The 23,454-nt window shown below is 40.7% G+C and overlaps 2 protein-coding genes across 2 annotated transcripts in view; both read left to right on the top strand.

Annotated features, from left to right (window-relative positions):
- The window catches only part of LOC149212334 (disease resistance protein RPP2B-like), a 152,068-nt gene extending 130,618 nt beyond the window's left edge, over positions 1–21,450 (top strand). The window contains exons 4-6 of the mRNA XM_089388640.1: positions 19,164–19,860; positions 19,983–21,105; positions 21,226–21,450. Coding sequence (XP_089244766.1) covers positions 19,164–19,860; positions 19,983–21,105; positions 21,226–21,450 — 2,045 coding nt within the window. The remainder of the gene's footprint in view (positions 1–19,163; positions 19,861–19,982; positions 21,106–21,225) is intronic.
- A 1,100-nt stretch (positions 21,451–22,550) lies between these two features.
- LOC149212333 (uncharacterized) lies at positions 22,551–23,147 on the top strand. Its single transcript, XM_089388639.1, has one exon. The coding sequence runs from the start codon at positions 22,551–22,553 to the stop codon at positions 23,145–23,147; it is 597 nt and encodes a 198-aa protein (XP_089244765.1).
- Positions 23,148–23,454: the final 307 nt, after the last annotated feature.

Genomic DNA, 23,454 nt, shown 5'->3' with positions numbered 1-23,454 from the left:
CTCTCATTTTCCTTTACTTCCCATAATCAAATGTCATCTATTGCCTCTTTACCTTTGCTAATTTCCTTAGTCATTAATAAGCCACAAGTGATGCCCTCTGATGTCCACCATTGTTGCAATGGTTGCATTTGTTTTTCTTCATCCATACTTTCTTTCCCTTATTTCTCTCCTAATGTGGAGAGGAGTCTTTATGTCGTGTCATAACTTTTATTGAATGGTTATCTTTGGTGCAGCTCTGGTGAGGAGAACTTATCTCATCCTCTAAAATTCTCACCTCCCTTTAGAGACGACTTGCAATCACAATCGTGTGATGTTCTCTCATCCTGCATTGATTTAGACTTGTTGCTTGAATACTCTCTCGATTTTGTGGCTTTTAAGTCTCTTTCATCATTGATATTGGAGGATGTTGCATATTCCTCTCTACCATAGCCTAATTACGCATATCAAGGTAGTCCTACCACTTCAAGTGTGGAGTATGGCTACACTAAGCCTTCATCTTGCTGCAACTTTACGAAATCCTCTTCTGTGTCTTATAACTAAAGTTGCAATATCTTCTTCTCCTCTTTTACTTCTTATAGCTTTCTTCTCAACTCAGAATTCTTTACTTAAATGATCTAGTTGATTTCCACTCTTTTTTGATAATCTACAAACAATTGGTCTACAATATTTGTCATCTAATAGAAGGCCTTGTGGAAATCCTTACCATTCTTTGTATGGATGCCTTCATTCTCCATTTTCTTTCTTTGAGAGGCACGTACATTCTCATATTTGAAAGTCTTAAGTTTTCCTTCACCCTCTTTAGGCTTGGCCCTAATAAGCATCCACACTCACTATTCATATAAAATAAGATCGCTTTGATACCAACATGATCCAAGATATTTATTTCGGTGGCTTTAAAGAAAAATGAATAAAGAACATGAAATAACTATAAGTGAAAAACACATGAAGAAGAAACACACGAATAAATGACAATATGGACAAATGCACCAAAACTTGATAATAGATTTCACCCACAACATGTGAGCTACGTCTTTGGGCTCTGCTCAATTATGTTGCTACTTCATTAACATCCATTCAATAAGGCTCTTCTTTGTAGACACAAGGATTAAACTCTCACTCATGTGGCAATGTCTCTCATATAAAGAGACGTTCTCCTTTGACAATACAAAAGGAATGAATTCTCACAAACAAGTGGCATAGATTGTTCTCCCTATATCCCAAATCAAAGGGGTTGGGCTCTCACATAAAGTGGCATAGACCCTCTTTGAATATACTACTCAGACTCAAGCATATCTACAAATACATGTTCTCCCTCTTACAAACTTGAAAGGGGAAAATCAACAACAACTGAGACTTACATTGGTTCCCAAACGAAAACGCTCAATTAGATGCTTAAAACACATTGAACACAACACCAACATGTCCACCTCATCATTCTACAATATTTGTCTGTAAACACGAACAAATTCTAAAATGTGCATCTCTATCTCAAAATTCATGTCAAGCATTACTAACACATGTGGACTTCTTCCATGATCCCTCATATCAGCTACTCAGATCCAAATTTTGACTGCACTAGTGGACTTGTCTAAAAAAATAGTGAAAAATAATTGTAAACTTCATACTTTTTTTTCACCTTCACCATAGGACCTTTCTGAGAATCTTAACAATGAAAGATGTGCCACAACGATAGAATATTCTTAGAATATCCTCAAAAATATATCCTAGATTCTTCTTCAAAATTCATACCCACTCTAAGTGTGGTACCCCTAGCTCGGCCACTTGTCATTCCTTTGTTCAACTCTCTCTTTGTGTGGTCTAGGCCACTATGTGAAAGATGACGAGGTTAAATATTATTGTATGGGAATACTTTATCAAACCCTGCCCCTTGGTAGTTTTGTTTGGGTATTTAAAAATGGCATATAGTTGGGGGAGGTCCCATGGTCAAACCCGTGGTCCTATCCATTTTGGCTTGCAACATATATTTTAACGATGACTTGTTTTGTATGGCATACAGTTTGTAACCATATGTTATAATAACAACAATAACCAAATTGATGAGCCCCATAAATGGGTAATTATATGGGCTCATTTTGCCTCTTAACTTAGCTTAATCCACCATTCTCATTAGTTTATTGCATGTTTTTTATTATAATGATGCTAATAGAGTGAGTTGAGTTGGTCATTATGCCTTGAAGTCTAATGTGTGCTTAATGCAGATTTTTGGTCAATTTTGGAGACAAAGTCAAAGGTTTAATGAAAATTTGACAGCAAATATTCGAAGAAAACAAGGGAGAGGGTTTATAGGAGGGTGTTCCCCTCATTTATGACTCCCTACTTCGAATTCTCCTTCAGAAAGCTCGAAGCACAAGCAGCCACATCAATGCACCAAAGAGGCAGCCGAGCAAGTGGAGTATAATTGTTGCCTATCTCAAGTTCTGGGAGCCGAGCCTCCCTAATTTTAAGGGAGCTGTTGGAAGCTCCAGTTGTATAAGTAGAGAGGCCTAGGGCCTCATTAGTTTGTTGGATTTTAGTCAAATTTTTGCACTTTTGTTACAGTTTTGCTTGGCTCAACTTCGAGCTTACCTTTGTAGACAGTTTCATGTAATCTTACTGTTATTTTGATAATGAAGATGAGATCGTTTATAAGCTAGCACTGAGTTACCTCAGAGGGCTGAAGCTCTTGGGTTAGGGCCCAATCCAAGAATCCAAGAACCTCTTGTTTTGTATTTATATTCTTTGTTTCAGTTTATGAATGAGTTGTTGATAGATAGATTTCTTTCTTAGTTAAGAATAGGTTGCTTTTGGTAATTTAAAAAGTTGTTTCCATTTCAGTTTGTTGTAGCAGGTTGAATAGTGATAGAAGAAGATACAAAAAGGCCATCAATAGAGCCTTGACCTCCTTTCTCCCCTTTGGGACCATGAACTGAGGCCAAGACCCTATTGCTGCCACAAAAAACACAGATTTGCCTTTGCCATAGGATTTCTAGTGTTGCAGCTTGTTAGAAGGTTAATGCTTTGTTGTAGATCTATTTCATCATGCTCATTTCTGTCTTTACAATAAATTTCCTTCCATGTTTTCTTTCCATATAGCATTGTTCAGCATTTACTTTCCTAGATCAGAATTTAGACTAGCTTGATGAACAGTTCTATTTTTTTAGTGTAGCTAGTTTCTTTGCTTGCTTAGTTTCAAAGCTTGATTTTCAGTTCTCTTGCAGTACATCTCTACTCACCATAAGTCCACCAATCAGCCGTCACCATATCTTCCTGATCCATGTTCCACAGGTCATCCAAAGTCCTTCACAAATCTGCCCTAATTTTTTGCACTTTTCCCATAAAATTTCCTCTCTTTCCTTGAACAAGTCCAACCATCTTTCTCTTTCCTAATCTTCCTTGATGAACCTTAGACACCTTAACACATCCTCCTAGCCATCAACTACCCTTTCCACCCATTTTCCCACCTTCAAAACCTCTAAAACAACTCTCAAAATCCTCTTGTAGACCTCTTGTAGAATTTCCTGTAGGTGTCTTTCTAAAATCTGATTGCAGGGGAAGCCTCCAAGAGGCCACCTGGGACCTCCTAGGACCCCTCCACACCTTCCTACACCTCTGCAAACTCCAAATTCTCCCTCCATTGCCACCTAATCGCTGCCACATTCACAAACAAATAAAGCACATGCATGACAATTTCACCTAAAAATACATAAAAATCCAAAAAGATGTTTTTTTTTCTCATTTCCTTCTAGAAATAGCTTGAGTAGACATTGTTTACTTCCTAAGTAGGTAATGGCATTCATTTTATGGTTTTTCACCTCTCTTTCTACAAAAGTAGGGTTAGCTGGTTAATTAGGGTTTGCTAGGGTTACTTCACATTTCAGTGTTCTTTCATTTTCTGCAAGTAGAATAGCCTCTGTAAGGTAAGATTTCCTTTCTTTCATCACATATAAAGCTTCTTCTAGAATTCATAGAAGTTGTCTTGAGCTCCTAGCGATCTTGTGCCAGTTGACCAAATGACAGTCTACAGTAAGAACTAGTACTTGTGCATACAGCACTATCGCTTCCAAGTTTGTTACGAACTACCGGGTTGATAAAAGTAAAGTAGGAAGCCCAGGAGTTGCAGCATTGTTGCTGCAATATTGATGCTCACCACTTTTTGGCGTCGTTGCCGGTGAAGCATTAGAGTATTGTGTGATTACTGTTTTTCCTCTATTTTCTACTACAACATTCTGCTAAGTAGTTTATTTCAGCAAAAGTAGAGTAGTTGTTTCTTTCAATTTCTGCATTTCCTTGCTTTCATTTCAATTCTGCAATTTCCATTCCAGCAAAAGTAGATTAGCTATTTCCTTGCTTTCATTTTAATTCTACAATTTCCATTCCAGCAAAAGTAGATTAGCTCTTTCCTTGCTTTCATTTCAATTCTACGATTTCCATTTCAGCAAAAGTAGATTAGTCATTTCCTTGCTTTCAGTTTCGCATTTCACTTGCTTTCCTTTTCAGTTCTACAATATCATTTCAGCAAGTTCATTTCAGTTAGTTGCAAGTTGTTTGTTCAACCAATTTCAGTTTTGCAGGTACAAGCAGAAAAAAGCAAAAACCAACCAAAAAAAAAATATTCCCTTTCATGCCTTGTAGGAACAGAGATAATTCGGGAAAATTCTTACCGAACACCCCCACCACATCACATAGCCACCCTTCTCTCTTCTTCGGTGGCAGTGATCCAGAAGAACCTTTAGGTGAACAACCAAAGATATTTGAAGAACCTATAGGGGAAGAAGAAGAAGAAAACATCCCTCCTAAGACAATGGTTGAGAACAGAAATGTTAGGGGGAATGGAGAAAGAGTAGAGGGTACCTTTCCCATCTGAGAAACCAATGGGGACACTAAAATGAAAAACATAAGCCCTTCAGCCCTACCTCACTTCCATGGATTGACTACAGAAGATCCTGACACCTTCTTGTTTGAGTTTGTTGTTATCTGTCGAACCTATGACTATGCAGAAGATGAGAAAAAGTTGAAACTATTCCCTTCTACCCTCAAGGATGCAGCATTGCGCTAGTTCATGGGGTTACCTAGCAATAGCATCACAACATGGGCTCAGATGCAACAAGCCTTCAATAACAAATATTGAGATTACTGTAGGTCAAAAGACACCAAGGAAGAAATCTTCTGAATGACCATGGGAAGTGATGAATCATTGGAAGATTGTGAAGAGAGGTTCTAGCTCAGTTATAAAAGGACCAGGTGTACGATTGACCTCGAATCGCTGAAGTTGGTCCTGCTCATGGGAATTCCAGAAGACCTTCTAGACACCCTCCATCTGCTGGCTGGGGGAGACATCTACCAACTACCTTATGAAGACATAAAGATTGTTTTTAGAAACCATTCTAGGGCAGCCAGAAATAGAGGTAGGGGGAGTCAACCCATAGCTAGTACCTCCTCATCCAGCTCATCCATAAAAGGTGAGCTTGGACATATGCTGGAATACTTCAAGAGAGAGATGTTGTAAACTCTTTCCATGCAAATGGATACCTTGCATATCAAAAGGAAACAAGAGGAAGCAAAGAGGGCTTTGGCCTTTTTTTGTCCTAGGTGCACTAGAAGGCATCCTAGGAACGAATGTCCATTGAACTCCATAGAGATTTGTTCAGTTTATGAATAAAATCATTCTACAGATAAGTGCCCTTCCTTGCCCAGACTTAAAGCTGTATACCAAGGGGCCGAAGGAGCCACTGAACCACTCTATTTCATGAACCAAAGGAGACCACATGGACCTAGACCATACCAACAGGGAATGCAAGGGACATCTTAGGCATACTACAACCCCAACCAAGCCACTTCCATACCTTATTGGGCCCCCCCTGCTCATCCTTCCTGGTCCACACCTCCTCCTTGGTCCTATCCATCTCAATATCATGCCAAACCAGCCGCTTATTCATTCCACTCCTATGCTCAGCCACAACCTCAGTGGAATGCATCTCATCAGGGCTGGAGGCCCCAGTACAACTCTCCTCCCGCTCTTTTTCCTCCACCACCTTCTCAGCCTCAACCACTGCCTCCTACTCCACCAAGGCAACCCCAAATGCCTGCTCAACCGAACCTGAACCCGAACAACAGATAGGCTCAGCAAGTATACAGTGGGGAACCATCATGCCCAACCTATGCTGTGGAGATTCAAGAGATTAACCTATGATCTAGGAAGGTTCTCCCAAATATCCAACCTCCCCCTTAGGAGGTTGAGGAAGATAAAGAGGAAAGTGAACCAAAAGCAAATCCACCCTTTCCTGAGAGACTATCCAGGACAACACAACCCACCCCAAAAGAAACTGAACTTCTGGGAGAATTGAAACAGTTATGTGTAAAGATACCACTTCTCCAAGCCATAAAGGATGTGCCTATATACAATAATATGATCAAAGAGAAGTGCTTCAGGCATCCAGGTAGGCGCAGAAGAGATGCCCCAACCATCAATGTCATAGGACAACTGTCCAACCTGATGTTGGGGCAGGTAATCTGTCTGAAATATTTAGACCTTGGAAGCCTAGTAGTTGATGTCCACATCAATGGCACCATGATACCACATACCTTGATTGATCTGGGAGCTACCATTAATGTGATGACAAAGGACACCATGCTCAAGCTCAAACTCCAGGGCTCCTTGAGAAAGACCACGACAGTACTGCAGCTAGCAGACCGCTCCACCATGACCCCTGAAGGGATTGTGGAGGATGTGATGGTCTCCATTGATTCTTGGGAGTACCCTGCCGATTTCTTAGTTCTCCAACCGAAAGCAAATCTCACTGGGTATCCTCTCATCCTGGGAAGACCCTGGTTGGCCACTGTCGATGCTTACATCAATTGTCGGGTTGGGAACATGACTATCAAGAACGGGCATATGTCCAAACAGCTAATCCTATACCCTCCTGCCCAACCCCTGCTAGAACATGATCTACCTCTCTGGTTGGAGGAGGATGAGGATGAAGTCTATTCTGCACCATTGTGTGCAGTAGAAACTGTCATGGGGGGGAAACTGCAAAATTAGGATGAGATCATTGGAAATTTAATTCAGAATCCACCCCCAGTATGTTTCCATTAGAATATCTAGTGAAAGAAACCCAAGACAATCCCGTAACTTATCTCTATGTGGCCGACCCGACCTCTCTCTGTGTTAAGAATATAGAGTTCGGCCCAAAAAGAACCTTGAAAATCAATTCATCCCTATCCACCTCCTAGGAGAAGGAACTGTGCAGCTTATTAAGAAAACATTTAGATGCCTTCACCTAGAGTTATAAGGAGATGAAGGGAGTGCACCCTTCAGTATGTACTCATCATATATACATTAAGGAGGATTGCAAACTAGTCAGGCAGCCTCAAAGGAGGATGAATCCAGCCCTTAAAGACATTGTTAAGGAAGAATTGCAAAAACTACTTGATGCAGGATTCATCTACCCCATCTCTGACAGTGAATGGGTCTCTCCTTTGGTGCTAGTGCCAAAGAAAAATGGTAAGTGGAGAATCTGTGTCGATTATCAGGAACTGAACAAGGCCACTAAAAAGGACCATTTTCCTTTTCCTTTCATAGATCAAGTGTTAGATGGTCTAGCGGGGAAAAAGTTTTTCTCCTTCCTAGATGGGTTTAGCGGGTACAATCAGATTCAAATCAGCCCAGAAGACCAAGATAAGACCACTTTCACTTGTCCTTGGGGTACCTTTGCATACTGGGTCCTTCCTTTTGGTTTGTGCAACGCTCCAACCACTTTCTAGAGAGTAGTATTGAGTATATTTTCTGAACTGGTTCATGACGCGGTGGAAATATATATGGATGACTTTACTCCTTATGGTTCTAACTTTCAAGAAGCTTTATCCAACCTAGGGAAAGTTTTGGACAAGTGTATTGAAATGAACCTTTCCCTCAGTCCAGAAAAAAGTGAATATTTTATGACTGAAGGGACCGTACTAGGTCATGCAATATCTCAATAAGGATTGCAGGTGGACCCCAACAAAATCGCCATCATCCAAAGGGTCTCACCTCCTCAAAAGGTGAGAGATGTCCAAATTTTCCTTTGCTTGGCAGGATATTACAGAAGATTCATTAAAGATTTCAGTAAGTTAGTCTCTCCGTTGTTTGGTCTTTTGGGAAAAGATGTCGAGTTCATATGGACTGAAAACTGTCAAGAAGCCCTAGATACCTTAAAAAGCAAACTTGTGACTGCCCCAATTTTGAGAGGCCCAACTGGGCCCTACCTTTCCACATTCACACAGATGCCTCGAACAAAGCAATAGGAGCAGCCTTGGGGCAGATTGATAAAAAGTTACCTTATGCCATATACTTTATAAGTAAAAAAATTTCCAAGACAAAGTTAAACTACACAGTCACCGAGAAGGAACTCCTAGCTGTAGTGCATTCCTTAAATAAGTTCAGACATTACATCACAGGCTATCAAACCTTTGTACACACCGATCATGTTGCAATTAGGTATTTAATGAATAAACCAGATGTAAATGCTCGCATTATTAGATGGTTGCTTTTACTGCAGCAGTTTGATTTAACCATTGTTGATAAGCCTAGTAAAGAAAATGTTGTTGTTGACTTTTTGTCTAGAGTAGATTTTCCTGCAGGTGAGGAAGGAATGGTGGATGATCAAATTCCAGATGAGCACCTATTTTCTATCTCAGTACTCTCTCCATGGTTTGTTGATATAGCAAATTACTTGGTTTCAGCACAGTTCCCACCACACCTGTCCTCAAAAGAGAAGAGCAAGATCGTGAGGAAAAGCACCCCTTTCACTTGGATTAGAGGCAATCTCTTCAAACTTGGCCCAGATCAAATATTGAGATGTGTCAGGGAGGAGGAAGTTTTTGACATTCTCCTAACCTGTCATGACGGGCCTTGTGGAGGCCATTTTGCAGCAAAAAGGACTGCCTTCAAAATCTTGCAAGCAGGTTACTATTGGCCCACTCTTCATCAAGATGTGAAGAGATACACCAGCCAATGTGATCGATGCCAAAGGATGGGGAAACCTACTCCAAAGTATGAGACGCCCATGCAACCTCAAGTGACTTTTGAGCCATTTGAGAAGTGGGGCATGGACTTTGTGGGTCCTATCAACCCTCCTTCAAAACAAAGGTAATACATCATTGTGTGCACTAATTACCTGACAAAATGGGCAGAGACAAAAGAAATCAAGGCAGCAACAAAGGAAAAAGTGGTTGAGCTCTTAAGAGAGAAAATATTCTATAAGTTCGGGTATCCAAGAGAACTAGTTACAGATCAAGGCAGTCAGTTCACTTCCAATTTGATTGAAGACCTGCTCACACATCATAAAATCAAGCACAGGACTTCCACCCCTTACCATCCACAAGCCAATGGGCAGGTGGAAGTCACTAACAAAGCTTTGGAAGGAATTCTGACCAAGGTAGTGAGCAGCAGCAAAAAAGATTGGGCAGATAGACTAGTTGAGGCCACCTGGGCCTACAACACAACATGGAATACCACCACAGGGTTCACACCCTATGAACTGGTCTATGGGAAGAAGGATTTGTTGTCAATAGAATTTGAATACAATACACTAAGGATGGCAGCTCAGCTGGACCTAGACCTCAGCCATGCACAGAGGGAAAGGCTACTCCAACTCAATGGATTGGATGAACAAAGACTGCAGGCCCTTCTCCACACAGAGGTAGTCCAGCTTCAAAGGAAAATATGGCATGATCAAAACATCAAGGAGAAGCAATTCCAAGAGGGAGATTGGGCACTGCTCTATGACTCAAGGTATAAAGACTTCAAAGGCAAGCTAAGGACAAGATGGCTGGGACCCTACACTGTGGAAAAATGCAATGACAATGGTTCAGTCCTGATCAGAATCATTGATGAGGAAGCCATCCCCATGCTTGTCAATGGACATAGGTTGAAAATTTACAAGAAGCCCCTCTCCAAGCAAGAGTTCATTGAAGATCTAAATAAGACAGTGTTGGTAGTGGAGCAGGTCTCAGCATCCACTCCACCCACTTACTAGCAAAAAAATAAAAATAAAAAAATAAGGGCTCAAGTGAAAACCTCCATGAGGCGCTTAAGTCCCATCATTGGGTTGAAAACCTCCTTTTAGGCAGCCTAGTGATGATAAAAACAAAAAAGAGAGAATAAGATCCCTGGGTGAAAACCTCCCTTGAAGGCGCCCAGGGCAGGCAATGAGGGTGAAAACCTCCTAGAGGCGCCCTAGTTGTCTTTAAAAAAAAAAAACAAAACAAAACAAAAGAAAAAAAAAACAAAGAAAAAAAGGAAGAGGAAATTGACTTTTAACATGCATTGTAGGTTACAGGTGGACCACAGGAAGCAAGAGAGGATGCCACAGAGCTTATTTCACCTCCTCCATACTCTTCTCAATCATTTCTGACCTTTCTTCCACCTCACTGTGTGTTTTTTCTAAACACTGTGTATCCTACAGGAGGCCCTGTGTGTTCTACAGGAGGCTCCTATAGAAATCACAAAGAGCTCGAAATGGATTTTAAAAATAGTTTGAGGAGCTGGGAAGTGTCATGAAGAGCCTGTAGGCCCTCCTACAACTATCCACCCTCCTGACCAGCCATCCCACACCTGAACCACCTCATTATCATGGATTTCTTCCTTTCCTGCAGAAAAAAAAAAACACAGAAACCCGTTTTTAGAAAAAAACCAAGAAATAAAAGGAACAGCACCTCCAAAGCTCACCTGCAGCTTACCAAATACCTCTCCATCATCATCAACATCTCTAGTAGCATCCTCATAGCTCCCAGCACAAGAATCAGCTAAAAATTTTAAAGGGAGAAGCAGCTATAGGAGCTCCTGTAGGATTTCCTGTAGCAGCTAATCCCCTTAAAATCAAGCCACAGCAGCAGAATAGATGCATCCATAGGATTGAAAAGGATGTTGGAAGCATATCCAGCCAAAGGGTACCTGCACAAAGCAAACAAACCACACATCAGAGAGCAGAAAGCATACAGCAGAGGAGATACAGGCATGCAGCAACTGAAATACGAGCATGCAGCAACAAAGAAACCAAAATGCACCACAGCACGAACATTCAACTTGCAGGTAAGTGTCTAACCCTCTCCTCTGTTGCATCTCTGTAATTGAAAACATGCATAAACGAATGAGATGGTTAGGGTTGAACGATACAGGTGGCCAGTTAACTGGCCACCCTCATCCAGTTGACTGCGCTCATCCGGAGATGCTACCACACGTGTGCCTAGTCAACTCATAGAAAATCCAAAGGATAGGTAGTGGAGGTTATACAAACTCCGATGAACTCCGATGCAATGATGGGAAGTGATTACGGGAAAGAGTCATGAAGAGCCATGATGACAGAGCAGTGGGGACTAATGGTCCGAATCTAGAAACGTACCTTTTTGCTAGCTCACCCCATCACCAGAAATATCTCAAAGAAGACATAAGTATTCCTCCTTGAAACTCATTCACCACCTTTTCTTCCATTTGTCCTTGTTCACTTAGCTGCAGCAAGCTCCATACCACCTCGATAGCCTTGAAAACATTGTTCTCTATCGATTCCAGCCACCCTTCTGCTATCGGAGTCCTACAGGAGAAGGAATAAGTTCTACAGGAACGGGTTCTACAGGAGCACCTACAGCCAGTTCTACAGGAGGGACAATGAGCAGTTTTTAAGGAAGAAACACGGGGTTTTTGCTCAGATTCTAGATTGAAGAGGTAGGCTTTGTATAGACCCACCTTGAATATTAATATGTGTAAGAAATGATACAATTCTAAGGAGGAATTAAGCTTGTAGGAGAAGAGGAATTCCATAAAAAATTTCTGCCTGTTTTCTTAAAAAAGCACAGTTTTTCTCTGTTTTCCAGTTTCCTTAAAATTCTTGTCTCCATCTCCATTTTGGGTGTCAAAAGGGGGGTATAAGAAAAATGACAGGGGGATTCATGAGGAAGGAGCCCACAAATTCAGCTAGGATCCATGAGCATCCCGAAGTAGTAGCCATTTTTACCAAAGCAAATTGGATGCCATTTTTCGAAAAATTTCGAGGGTTTGATGAAGAAGTGGCTCAAGAGTTTTCCCTTGCTTTAGTACCTCGTTCAAAGACCCATGCCACTGTTACTTTCAGAGGTCTCACCATGGAAATCACCCCAGAATATATCAGCAGAGTTACCAACCTTCCCCTTGGATTACCTTGGAGCAAAGATGAAAAGCCAATGGGACAAGTTGCCCAGAAAACCTTCTTCCAACCAGATGAACATCCTGTAGAAGACAAAAATGGCATTATAAGAACAAGCATACCTTACCCTTGGGATGAGGTCAGTTACCACATCATCAAGTATATTTTTTGTGAAGGGAGGTATAGCATAGTTTATGGCTACCATTTTAGACTTCTCCATGAGCTAAGATATGGCATGAACATTCCTACACCCCAAAATTTCAACATCCCCTATTTTCTCCTGCAATCCCTTATAGACTCCAGCATTAAGTTAAAGGCAAGGGGTCCAGATCAATTGGTTCACCATGGGTTAATAAAACTATTAGTGGAAGAATCCCTCCACACCTTCACAATCCCCATAGCATGGGAGATATTCAGAAATATGACAAGGGAAGATGATGTAAAGGCCCTCACATATGACCTCAGTCCTTCTGAAAGTGACGGGGAAGAACATCAAGCAGAAGAAGGGGAGGGAACTGAGGAGCAAATAGAAGAGGAGGAAACTAAAACAAAGAAGGAGGAAACTAAACCAAAGGAGGAAGAACACAAAACAGAGCAAGAGGAAACAAAATCAGTAGAGACATAGAAGACAAAAGGAGAGGAACAAGGGGCAGAAAAGATAGAAGTGTCTCCTGAGACCCTAGAAAGAGAGGCAACAGCTGCTCTTGCTGCCCTCAGCACCCCTGTGAAACCCAAACAAAAGAGGAAGAGGCAAACATCAATGTACTTCAGGGCTCGGAAAAGCACAAGGATAAAAATGGGAAAACCACAGCCATCTTCAACTGTGCCTATTGTAATTGAAGATTCACCCACTGTCAAAGGGGAAGAATCTCCCTCTAAAACCCCCATCACATATGAAAGAGGAAGTCCTAGATCTTCCACTTGGAAGGAAAGAGTGCAACTACAGGACTCAAAAATAGCTCTATAGGAAGCACAGACTGTTCTACAGGAGACCCTAACTAAGCTATAGGAGACCGAGAAACTTGAGAAAAGGGTAGAAGAATAGCCAAAGGGGAAGGAGGAAACAACAGAGACCCAAGAACCTGACCCCCAGCCTAGTTTGGGCTCTTACTACAATCTTCTTGAGGGGGGGGAAATCATTCCACAGAAATTTGCAGTCCCACTTTTCTTTGAGCTGGAGAAAGAAAGAATAAGGAGCCATAGATGGATGCAAATTGCCAAATCTAAGGGGGTAGAGGATATTGGCCACATGGAGAACCAACTTAGAGAGATGGGCAGGGAGTTAAGTGATGTAAGACATAGAGAGGCAATAAGAAGATCTCACTTGGAAACAGAAAATGAGTTGCTAAGGAAACAACTGCAAGAAAAGGAGACACAATTGGCATGCATGGCCAGTTGGTCTATGGAGGCACTATAGTGCAGGACACTAGCAAAATCATATGGAGTATACCTCAAAGACCAATGGCTACAGTTTCAGATCAAGACTTTGGCACAGAGAGGCACCATGCCTTTCCAAGATTATAAACAGTTTACAGACCTATGTGACCAAAGTTCAGCAGAAGACAAGGCAAAGATAGCAGAGTTTTATTTGCATAACTTGGCCCTCACTGATATGAACCTATGGGACCCCAATGCTAGGCTAGGGGACTTGCAACTGATGGCCATGGCATCATGGATGAATCATGAGGAGAAAAGGGCAACAGAAATCAAAAAGTTGATGGCAAAAGAGAAAAATGAACCCTTAATGATCCAAGCTAAGCCAGCAGACCCCATGGCTCTCATTAGTGTCCACCAGCTGCTTGCAAATAATCCTCAAAGTGCCCCTAAGTATATCAATGAGCAGGCCCAGGCCATTGCACATTTTGAAGACATGGAAAGATTACTTGGGGAAGACTGTATTCATGCTTGTATGAGGAGGTGGAACACTCTTCCACACAGTCTGCAAATTAGGGAGTATCACTCCCCAACAAGGATGAAAGAAGCATTAAGGAGAGTGACATTGTACAAGCGCTCTATGCAAAGTTTGAAGGCCAATTGGATTGACCTCAAATTGAGTCCTCCACTGCTGCTAGGCCTACTGGAAGGTGGAAAAGAGGAAGAAGAACAACAGCAGTGGGAAGAGGTGGACAGAAAGGCAGGATTCCATGAAAAAGAAGAGGACCTCACATCAGAAGCATGGGATGTTAGGGAGGCCATCAGGGCCATCAAATATGAGGAGATGGACTAGTTGCTCAGAGGATGAGAAACACATTCAGTAGGGGGGTGATGATGAGCCCCATAAATGGGTAATTATATGGGCTCATTTTGCCTCTTAACTTAGCTTAATCCACCATTCTCATTAGTTTATTGCATGTTTTTTATTATATTTATGCTAATAGAGTGATTTGGGTTGGTCATTATGCCTTGAAGTCTAATGTGTGCTTAATGTAGATTCTTGGTCAATTTTGGAGACAAGGTCAAAGGTTTAATGAACATTTGGCAGCAAATATTCAAAGAAAACAAGGGAGAGGGTTTATAGGGGGGTGTTCCCCTCATTTATGACTCCCTACTTCGAATTCTCCTTCACAAAGCTCAGAGCACAAGCAGCCACATCAATGCACCAAAGAGGCAGCCGTGCAAGTGGAGTATAACTGTTGCCTATCTCAAATTCTGGGAGTCGAGCCTCCCTAATTTTAAGGGAGCTGTTGGAAGCTCCAGTTGTATAAGTAGAGAGGCCTAGGGCCTCATTAGGTTGTTGGATGTTAGTCAAATTTTCGCACTTTTGTTGCAGCTTTGCTTGGCTCAACTTCGAGCTTACTTTTGTAGATAGTTTCATGTAATCTTACTGTTATTTTGATAATGAAGATGAGATTGTTTCTGAGCTAGCACTAAGTTACCTCAGAGGGCTGAAGATCTTGGGTTAGGGCCCAATCCAAGAAGCCAAGCACCTCTTGTTTTGTATTTATATGCTTTGTTTTAGTTTATGAATGAGTTGCTGATAGATAGATTTCTTTCTTAGTTAAGAATAGGTTGCTTTTGGTAATTTAAAAAGTTGTTTCCATTTCAGTTTGTTGTAGCAAGTTGAATAGTGATAGAAGAAGATACAAAAAGGCCATCAACAGAGCCTTGACCTCCTTTCTTCCCTTTGGGACCATGAACTGAGGCCAAGACCCTATTGCTGCCACAAAAAACACAGATTTTCCTTTGCCATAGGATTTCTAGTGTTGCAGCTTGTTAGAAGGTTAATGCTTTGTTGTAGATCTATTTCATCATGCTCATTTTTGTCTTTACAATAAATTTATTTCCATGCTTTCTTTCCATATAGCATTGTTCAGCATTTACTTTCCTAGATCAGAATTTAGACTAGCTTGATGAACAGTTCTGTTATTTTAGTGTAGCTAGTTTCTTTGTTTGCTTAGTTTCAGAGCTTTATTTTTAGTTCTCTTGCAGTACATCTCTGCTCACCATAATTCCACCAATCAGGTATCACCATCTCTTCTTGATCCATGTTCCATAGGTCATCCAAAGTCCTTCACAAATCTGCCCTAATTTTCTGCACTTTTCCCATAGACTTTCCTCTCTTTCTTTGAACAAGTCCAACCATCTTTCTCTTCCCTAATCTTCCTTGATGAAACTTAGACACCTTAACACATCCTCCTAGCCATCAGCTACCCTTTCCACCCATTTTCCCACCTTCAAAACCTCTAAAACAGCTCTCGACATCCTCCTGTAGACCTCTGTAGATCCCCTGCAGCCTCCTGTAGAATTTCCTGTAGGTGTCTTTTTGAAATCCGATTGCAGGGAAAGCCTCCAGGAGGCCACCTAGGACCTCCTAGGACCCCTCCACACCTTCCTACACCTCTGCAAACTCCAAAGTCGCCCTCCATCGCCACTTAATCGTTGCCACATTCACAAACAAATAAATCACATGCATGATAATTTCACCTAAAAATACATAAAAATCCAAAAAGATGTTTTTTTCTCATTTATTTCTAGAAATAGCTTGAGTAGATGTTGTTTACTTCCTAAGTAGGTAATGGCATTCATTTTATGGTTTTTCACCTCTCTTTATGCAAAAGTAGGGTTAGCTGGTTAATTAGGGTTTGTTAGGGTTACTTCACATTTCAGTTTTCTTTCATTTTCTGCAAGTAGAATAGCTTCTGTAGGGTAAGCTTTCCTTTCTTTCATCACATATAAAGCTTCTTCTAGAATTCATAGAAGTTGGCTTGAGCTCCTAGTGATCTTGGGCCAGCTGACCAAGTGACAGCCTACAGTAAGAACTAGTACTTGTGCATACAACACCGTCGCTTCCAAGTTTGTTACGAACTATCGGGTTGATAAAACTAAAGTAGGAAGCCCGGGGGTTGCAGCATTATTGCTACAATACTGGTGCTCACCATAAATATTATGTCGACGCTCCAAAAATCATATAAACCATATGTGGTATGGCCCCACCATGTCGTAACGTTACATGTGGTGGCATATTCATTGATTATAAATAAAATTTATTTTTAACCATATTTTATATGCTATGGGAAACCGAACCATGTCATAAACATATAATAAACTCTCGGTTATATGACCATCTTTGACCACATGCATTATAATTATAGTTATAACCAACCATAACTCTCGGTTTCCGTGAGATGGTTCCAACATTTTTCAACATCCCTCGAGGTGCCACATGGCATCCCTTGATTGGGCCACGTGGCAACCTCCCATTGGTTTCCTAACCACTGCATCAACACTCAGTTAACTGATAAATGCCACGTGTCAAACCATATTCATCTACATAGGATGTAGGGTGCCCCCATCAGCTGCCACATGTCAATATAACATTATCCCATGTCATTTGTATGACCCCTGTCAGTAGTTCCATGTGTCCTATAGGTTGAGTTTGACTTTGACTTTTCTCATTTGGTCAAAATCTTCAAATTTTGATACTTTGCCATACGAAATTTGTTTGAGGTGTTGTTCACACCATTGGAAAGGTCGTGCCTAGCTCTATGACTATATGCTCTTTCCATAAATGTTTGAGAAATCTGATTTTTGAGGTCTCCTAGAGCTTCCTGGATCACTTTCCAATCTCGCTCATTTCATGCTTGAGTGACTATTGATTCCTTCATGTTATTTCAAAAAATTATCCAGAGAGAACTATGTGGCACAAAGTAGTCTTTGAAAATGTGTTTATTTATTTCCTTCCATATGGCCCAAAGAAGTATTTATGATTGGATTTTGGAAACCTTGGACTCTCCATCTCTTGATGGTTTTTGAGATACTTTTAAGTCTCTATGCAATTTTTGCATATTTGATTCTAGGATCTGCTAGAGGTGTTAAGAGTAGGGGCATGTGTTGAAAAGATGCTCTCAATTTTTTTATTCATGAACGAAAATATGGCAACAAGAAGGAACTAAGCACTTGCGCTTTTGGAGGTTATTGTAAGTTAATATATTTTCTTAGACCAATAGCCATAGAAAGAATGAAACTTGGGCCATAATTTTCTTTACCAAATATTGTTCCAAATAACAGGTTTGGGAAAATTTTGGTGACTGACTTCCACACCATAAGTTTCATAAATGGAGAAAACACCTATTGGGATGTAGCCCTATCTCAATTTGTCCTCCCCGGTCGATATGGGGATGCGTTGTTGCTAAAGTTGTTGTTAGAAATCTATCCACAAATTGGTGGTGGGCTTAGAACTCCAAGTTTCCTCGAGAAACCATATTGCCAATCTTGGCAATGAGTGGGAGAAGTCCAATAATCTTTGACTTTTTGTTGCCTTAGCTCAATAATTTTGAGGTGGAGTGGTTCAAAGACAAGAAGAAGAAGAAGAAGAAGAAAATGAAAAAAAGAAGTGTTTATAGTAGTACCACTTTTTGATTTGGGATTGATTTTAAGGTTTTCGTTAACAATATTATGAATTTTTGAAGTCATGGTTGTAAAACATTATAGTTTCAACCCCAAAAAAGAGATGATATTGAGAATACCACCTTTTTAAATGGAGGTAAAAATGACTAAATACAACCTATAAAAAAGAGAACTTTGAAGGGATCTGATAAAGTTGATAACCATGTTTAAACATGTGATGAAATTTTTAATTAAATACATATTGTTTTGCATTTCGCATTATGATTAACATAATGGTTGATTGTTTGAGGTGAGAATATCTTTGTTCCTCAAATTTCTTATCCTGCTCTATGCCAAAAAAAAATATAAAAAAAAAAATCATTCAAAATACTTCACAATACCTCTTTCACATGCCCTCTTTAAAAAATGTCCATTATTAAATTGGATATGCTTATAATATATGCCTCTTAAAATTGTTTAAGATAAAAACAATTTTCTATACCAAAAAGTAATCTCATATTAGTTAACAGATATAATTCACAACAATATACAAACTCCAATATACAATAACTTTTATAATAATTAGAAAGCTACAAAAAAAATAATGCCTCCTCTCATTACATTGTAAATATCTTTATTTTTTTATATCAAAAATCTAAACAAAATAATTATTCTAAATTAATTAAAAAATATTAACCACAGCTATATAATCAAATAATTTTAATATGATTTTATAATTTACCGTAAATGACAAATATCAATATTTTTTAAAATATTAAAAAATATATTTTAATATAATGTAGTTGTTAGCGGTCCTACTTATATTTTGGCCCACGCAGACCCAGTTTATTCTTTAGTCTATAAGAGTCCTTTCCATCGAGATATCTATTTGTGAACTTAAGTTGAAATCAACTTTTGAAATAAAAAAATAAGAGGGGCATAATGAGGAAGTTGGGTGGCATGGACTAGTCGGCAGGCGGTACTCAATTAAATCAAATCAAAAGAAAAAGGGAAAATAAAAAGAAATGGAATCATCATTTTTAAAGCGAAATGGAATCTCGTTACGAGGAAAGAGATGAAATCAAATCAAAAGAAAAAGGAAGACTTTCTTTGGAGTAAAATCAAAAGAAATAGAAATAGACTATCTACACTCGAGAATTGCTCCAGACTTAACTTTTTCAGATGAAAAAAAATATCGAGAGATAAACACACAGCGTGCCAAACGCCTGCAACTGGTAGACCCTTTTGCACTTGTGAGCTCAACCAGAGGAAAATATTATATTGAGGTGATTGATTGCGCATTCCCAATCTTCTGTATTATTCTGCATTCCATGGCATCTTCCTCCAGATCGGCCTCCGCCTCCGCCTCCACAGCGGATGACAACAATTGCTACCAGTATGATGTGTTCCTCAATCACAGAGGCCCTGATGTTAAGAACACGTTTGTCAGCCATCTTTACCATCGGCTCACGGATCATCGATTGCGAGTGTTCCTGGACAGGGAAGAAATGCAGAAAGGAGAAAAATTAACTGATCAGATAGAAGGTGCTATTCGAGCCTCCCCTGTCCATATTGCTGTTTTCTCCCGCAATTATGTCGAGTCAAAGTGGTGTCTGGATGAGCTGCTGCTCATGCTTGAGTCGATGCTGGAGAAAGGGTCAACCATTCTTCCCATATTCTTCCATGTCAATCCTTCAGAACTTCGATGGACGGAGGGAGAAGGAGTGTATGCTCGAGCCCTTCTCTCACTCCAAAATAAGAAAGCATCCGATTCTCTGCAACCACGATACGATTCTAACACCATTGGAAAATGGAAGGAGGCTCTCAAAGAAGTTGCAGGACTCAGTGGTTTCGAGCTGGACGAGGCCCCTTATAATGGGTGAGTACTCAACTCTCCCTGTTTGTTTCTCAGCCTGTTTTTCATTTGTCTGATTCCTAGGTATATCATACTTTATCATCTAGTTTTCTCTTACCAGTATGTTTATTCTCTATATTATTCAGTGACGAGGGGATGCTGCTGGCCGCTGTTGTGGAACGAGTACTGGAAATAGTTCCAAAACCACCCCTGTATGTCTCCAAATATCCGACTGGATTGGATGACAAAATTAAAGTTTTTGAAGAAAGAGTGTTATTGCAGCAGCACCAAAATGGGAAGGCTAGGATTGTAGGAATTGTCGGACTTGGAGGCGTTGGAAAAACGACCCTCGCCAAAGAGTTCTTTAACCGTGAGAGAACAAAGTACCCTCGTTGCAGTTTTCTATGTGATGTCAGAGAAAAGGCCTCCAGAGGATCCTTAGAGTCATTGCAGATACAGCTTATAAAGGACTTGAGTCAGGTCGATGTCAAAATAAACAACACCCACGAAGGTATCTCTATTCTTAAACAGCATCTCTCACATTGTCATGCTCTTATCATTGTAGATGATGCTGATCATATCGATCAGCTGGATGCATTGCTTCCAGCGAAGGATGTCCTTAATTGCAGTAGCTTAATTTTAGTAACATCCCGTGATAAGAGCATATTTACAAATTGGGGTGTTGAAGATGGATTCATTTACAAGCTCGAAGGCCTCAATCCACAACACTCCATGGAGCTTTTCTGCTCGCATGCATTCCGACAACCTGATGCTGTTGCAGGATTTGAACAAGTGGTTTATGATTTTTTGGATGCTTGCAAGGGGTTGCCATTATCTCATAAAGTCATGGGGTCGCTGCTTTATCGCAAAAATCTTGAGTATTGGAAAGCGCAGTTGCGCAAGTTTTCCAAAATACTGCCTGATGACATACAAGAGACAGTGAAAATTAGCTACGACAGTCTGGATGAAGAGGAGAGGCAAATATTCTTAGATATTGCCTGTTTCTTCATAGGACGAAGAAAGGAGACAGCCATTAGGATATGGGACGGATCCGGATTGGAAGGATCGCTGGCTCTTCAGAATTTACAGGACAAGTGTCTGGTGGAGGTCAAGGTGGAGCAATGTCTGAAGGATTTATGTAACTCAGAAGAGGAGGCAGAATGCATAAGAATGCACGACCACCTTAGGGACCTGGGCAGAATTCTGGCGAGCAAAGAACCTTTGCGTCGGATTTGGTTTGAAGCCCGAAGACATCCTGGCCACTTATTTGTACGTATTTGAAGTTTTTGACAGGCTTTTAAAATAGTGTTGTGATCTGTCAAATTTTGAATTCTTAAACTTTTCAAGGATGTCAATATTGTTTCTAATAGTGTCCACACAACAATTTAGGTGGAAGAAATCAAAACTTTTCCAGAATGCGGTCATCTAGTACCTGAGCTGAGGTTGCAGCTGCCCGACTTTCAGGATTCTTGTGCGGAATGCATGAATGGCATGGAAGGCATATTCAGCGTTGGGCAGTCACTGCAATTAATATATCTTTCCTGTGGTTTCTATCCGTACTCCTCCTTAGCTTCACAGATTTCAACCCGGAATTTGTTAGCTTTAGATATTTAGATATAGGGGGAGGCGATTTGGAAACGCTATGGCACCTTGAATCTCAGGTAGGTAGTCATGTAACTTATTGGCAGGGTTGTTTTTGTTCTTCTTTATTGTAAATATTGTTTTGCAGTTTTGATATACCGCAATCCAAATCGTTGACAGAGGTGAGCATTGCAGGCACCACTGAACCTGAGGCAGTTGCATATCGTGTCTTGTAATCTGTCCAAGATTCCAGAATCCGTAGGGAAGCTGAAGCACCTTCAGAAGATTGTCCTCAGGAGTAACTATAATCGGCGTCTGCCATTGGAACATTTGCCAGATGAGTTCTGTCATTTGCCGTCCTTGAAATACTTGGAATTAAGTTACTGTGATTTGAGGTCGCTGCCAGATTCTTTTGGGAACGTGACCAGCCTCCAATATGTTAAATTGTCTAGGTGCTCCCGATTGGAAATGCTGCCAGATTCTTTTGGGAATTTAGCCAACCTCCAGCATATTGAGTTGCAGCTTTGCGATAAATTGGAGACGCTCCCAAATTCCTTTGGGAATTTGACCAAGCTCAAGGGTATTGGCTTGAATTACTGCGTGGGATTGCGGATGCTCCCGAATTCTTTAGGGAATTTAACCGAGCTCCAGCATATTGACTTGCGTGGTTGCACGGAATTGCAGATGCTCCCAAATTCTTTAGGGAATTTAACCAAGCTCCAGCATATTAACTTGAGCCGCTGCTCGGAATTGCGGATGCTCCCAAATTCTTTCGGAATTGCGGATGCTCCCAATCTCCAGCATATTGACTTGTCTGAGTGTTCAGAATTGTGGATGCCCCCGAATTCTTTCGAAAATTTTAGGCAACTAAAATATCTGCATTACACTGATGGCTTGCAATTCCCCATCCCCTGCCGAAAAAAGGGCAGTTCACCATCTCGATAGCAACCCTGGGAAAGATCACCACACTTGAAGACTTGTCTCTCTCAGGAGGCTTCTCTCCTTCAGATTGTGAGAATATCGAAACATTGCCTGCCCAAATTGCATATTCACGGTTGCAAAGATTGTGTTTGTTGGACTTTCCCTTCAAAGAATTGCCAAGTGCTATCGGTAACCTAAGTAATTTGAAATATATGAAATTAAACAGCTTTTGCTTGGAATTGCTGCCACCGTCATTCGGTGATCTAAGAAGTTTGGAGAAATTGGAGCTGGAATTTTGCCCCTTGAAATGTTTTCCCGATTCCATTAGAAGGTTGACTCGATTGGAAGCGTTGACATTTAAATGGATCGAGACTCTTAAAGTGTTAGAGATAAAAGAATGCCCGTCAATAGAAGCAACATTCAAAAATGTTGAAACAGCAACCTTCTCCCCAATCTTCAACCTGTTCTCCCCAGTCTTCAACCTGTTCTCCCCAATCTTCAATTTCTCCAAGCTGGAAGCTGTTCTCCCCAATCTTCAAATTCTCCAAATAGAATGGTGTCGTCAACTGGTAAAGGTTGGAGCACTGCCAGCAACACTTCAAAGGTTAGACATTGGGTACTGCCCACAGCTAGAGGAGCTGCCAAGTCTGGAAACATTGCCATCTTTGGAGGATTTGGTTATACACAAATGTGATAAACTGAAGCGCATACACGGGTTGGCGCAGCTGAGAAGTCTTAAACGGCTGGACGTTCCTGAAGGCTGCGACGTAGGAGAGCGACCCCCGGGCTTCGACGTCGGCAAAAATTGAAATTTCTTTGTTAAATAACAGTCAAAAATTGTTTCAGATTTGAAATTCCTCCCATGAAATATATATTCAAAAATTCTTCCCCTGTATAACCCGGTGCCAAGCATGGCCAGCATCGTGTGTCGACGGTCTCAGGTCACTTGTAGGCCTTTGTATATTGTGGCTTTAAAATGTAACCTGCTATTAACGCATTATATATCTTTGTGAATGATGTGTAATGAAATGAATTGAATGATGTGTGCTCGATTTTATATTTCGCAAGGAATGAGTATCATGTATATGGGTGCTTTGTTTTTATCTCTGTTGTAGT

The sequence above is a fragment of the Pinus tabuliformis genome, chromosome 1_1 (assembly GCF_031772625.1).
Source record: "Pinus tabuliformis cultivar Carrire ecotype Pingquan chromosome 1_1, CPIR1, whole genome shotgun sequence".
NCBI lineage: Eukaryota > Viridiplantae > Streptophyta > Pinopsida > Pinales > Pinaceae > Pinus > Pinus tabuliformis.
This window is presented reverse-complemented; position numbering and strand designations above follow the sequence as displayed.

Excerpts from the sequence above, each read along its gene's own strand:
- LOC149212333 (XM_089388639.1), top strand. The coding sequence starts at position 22,551 with ATGAAATTAAACAGCTTTTGCTTGGAATTGCTGCCACCGTCATTCGGT.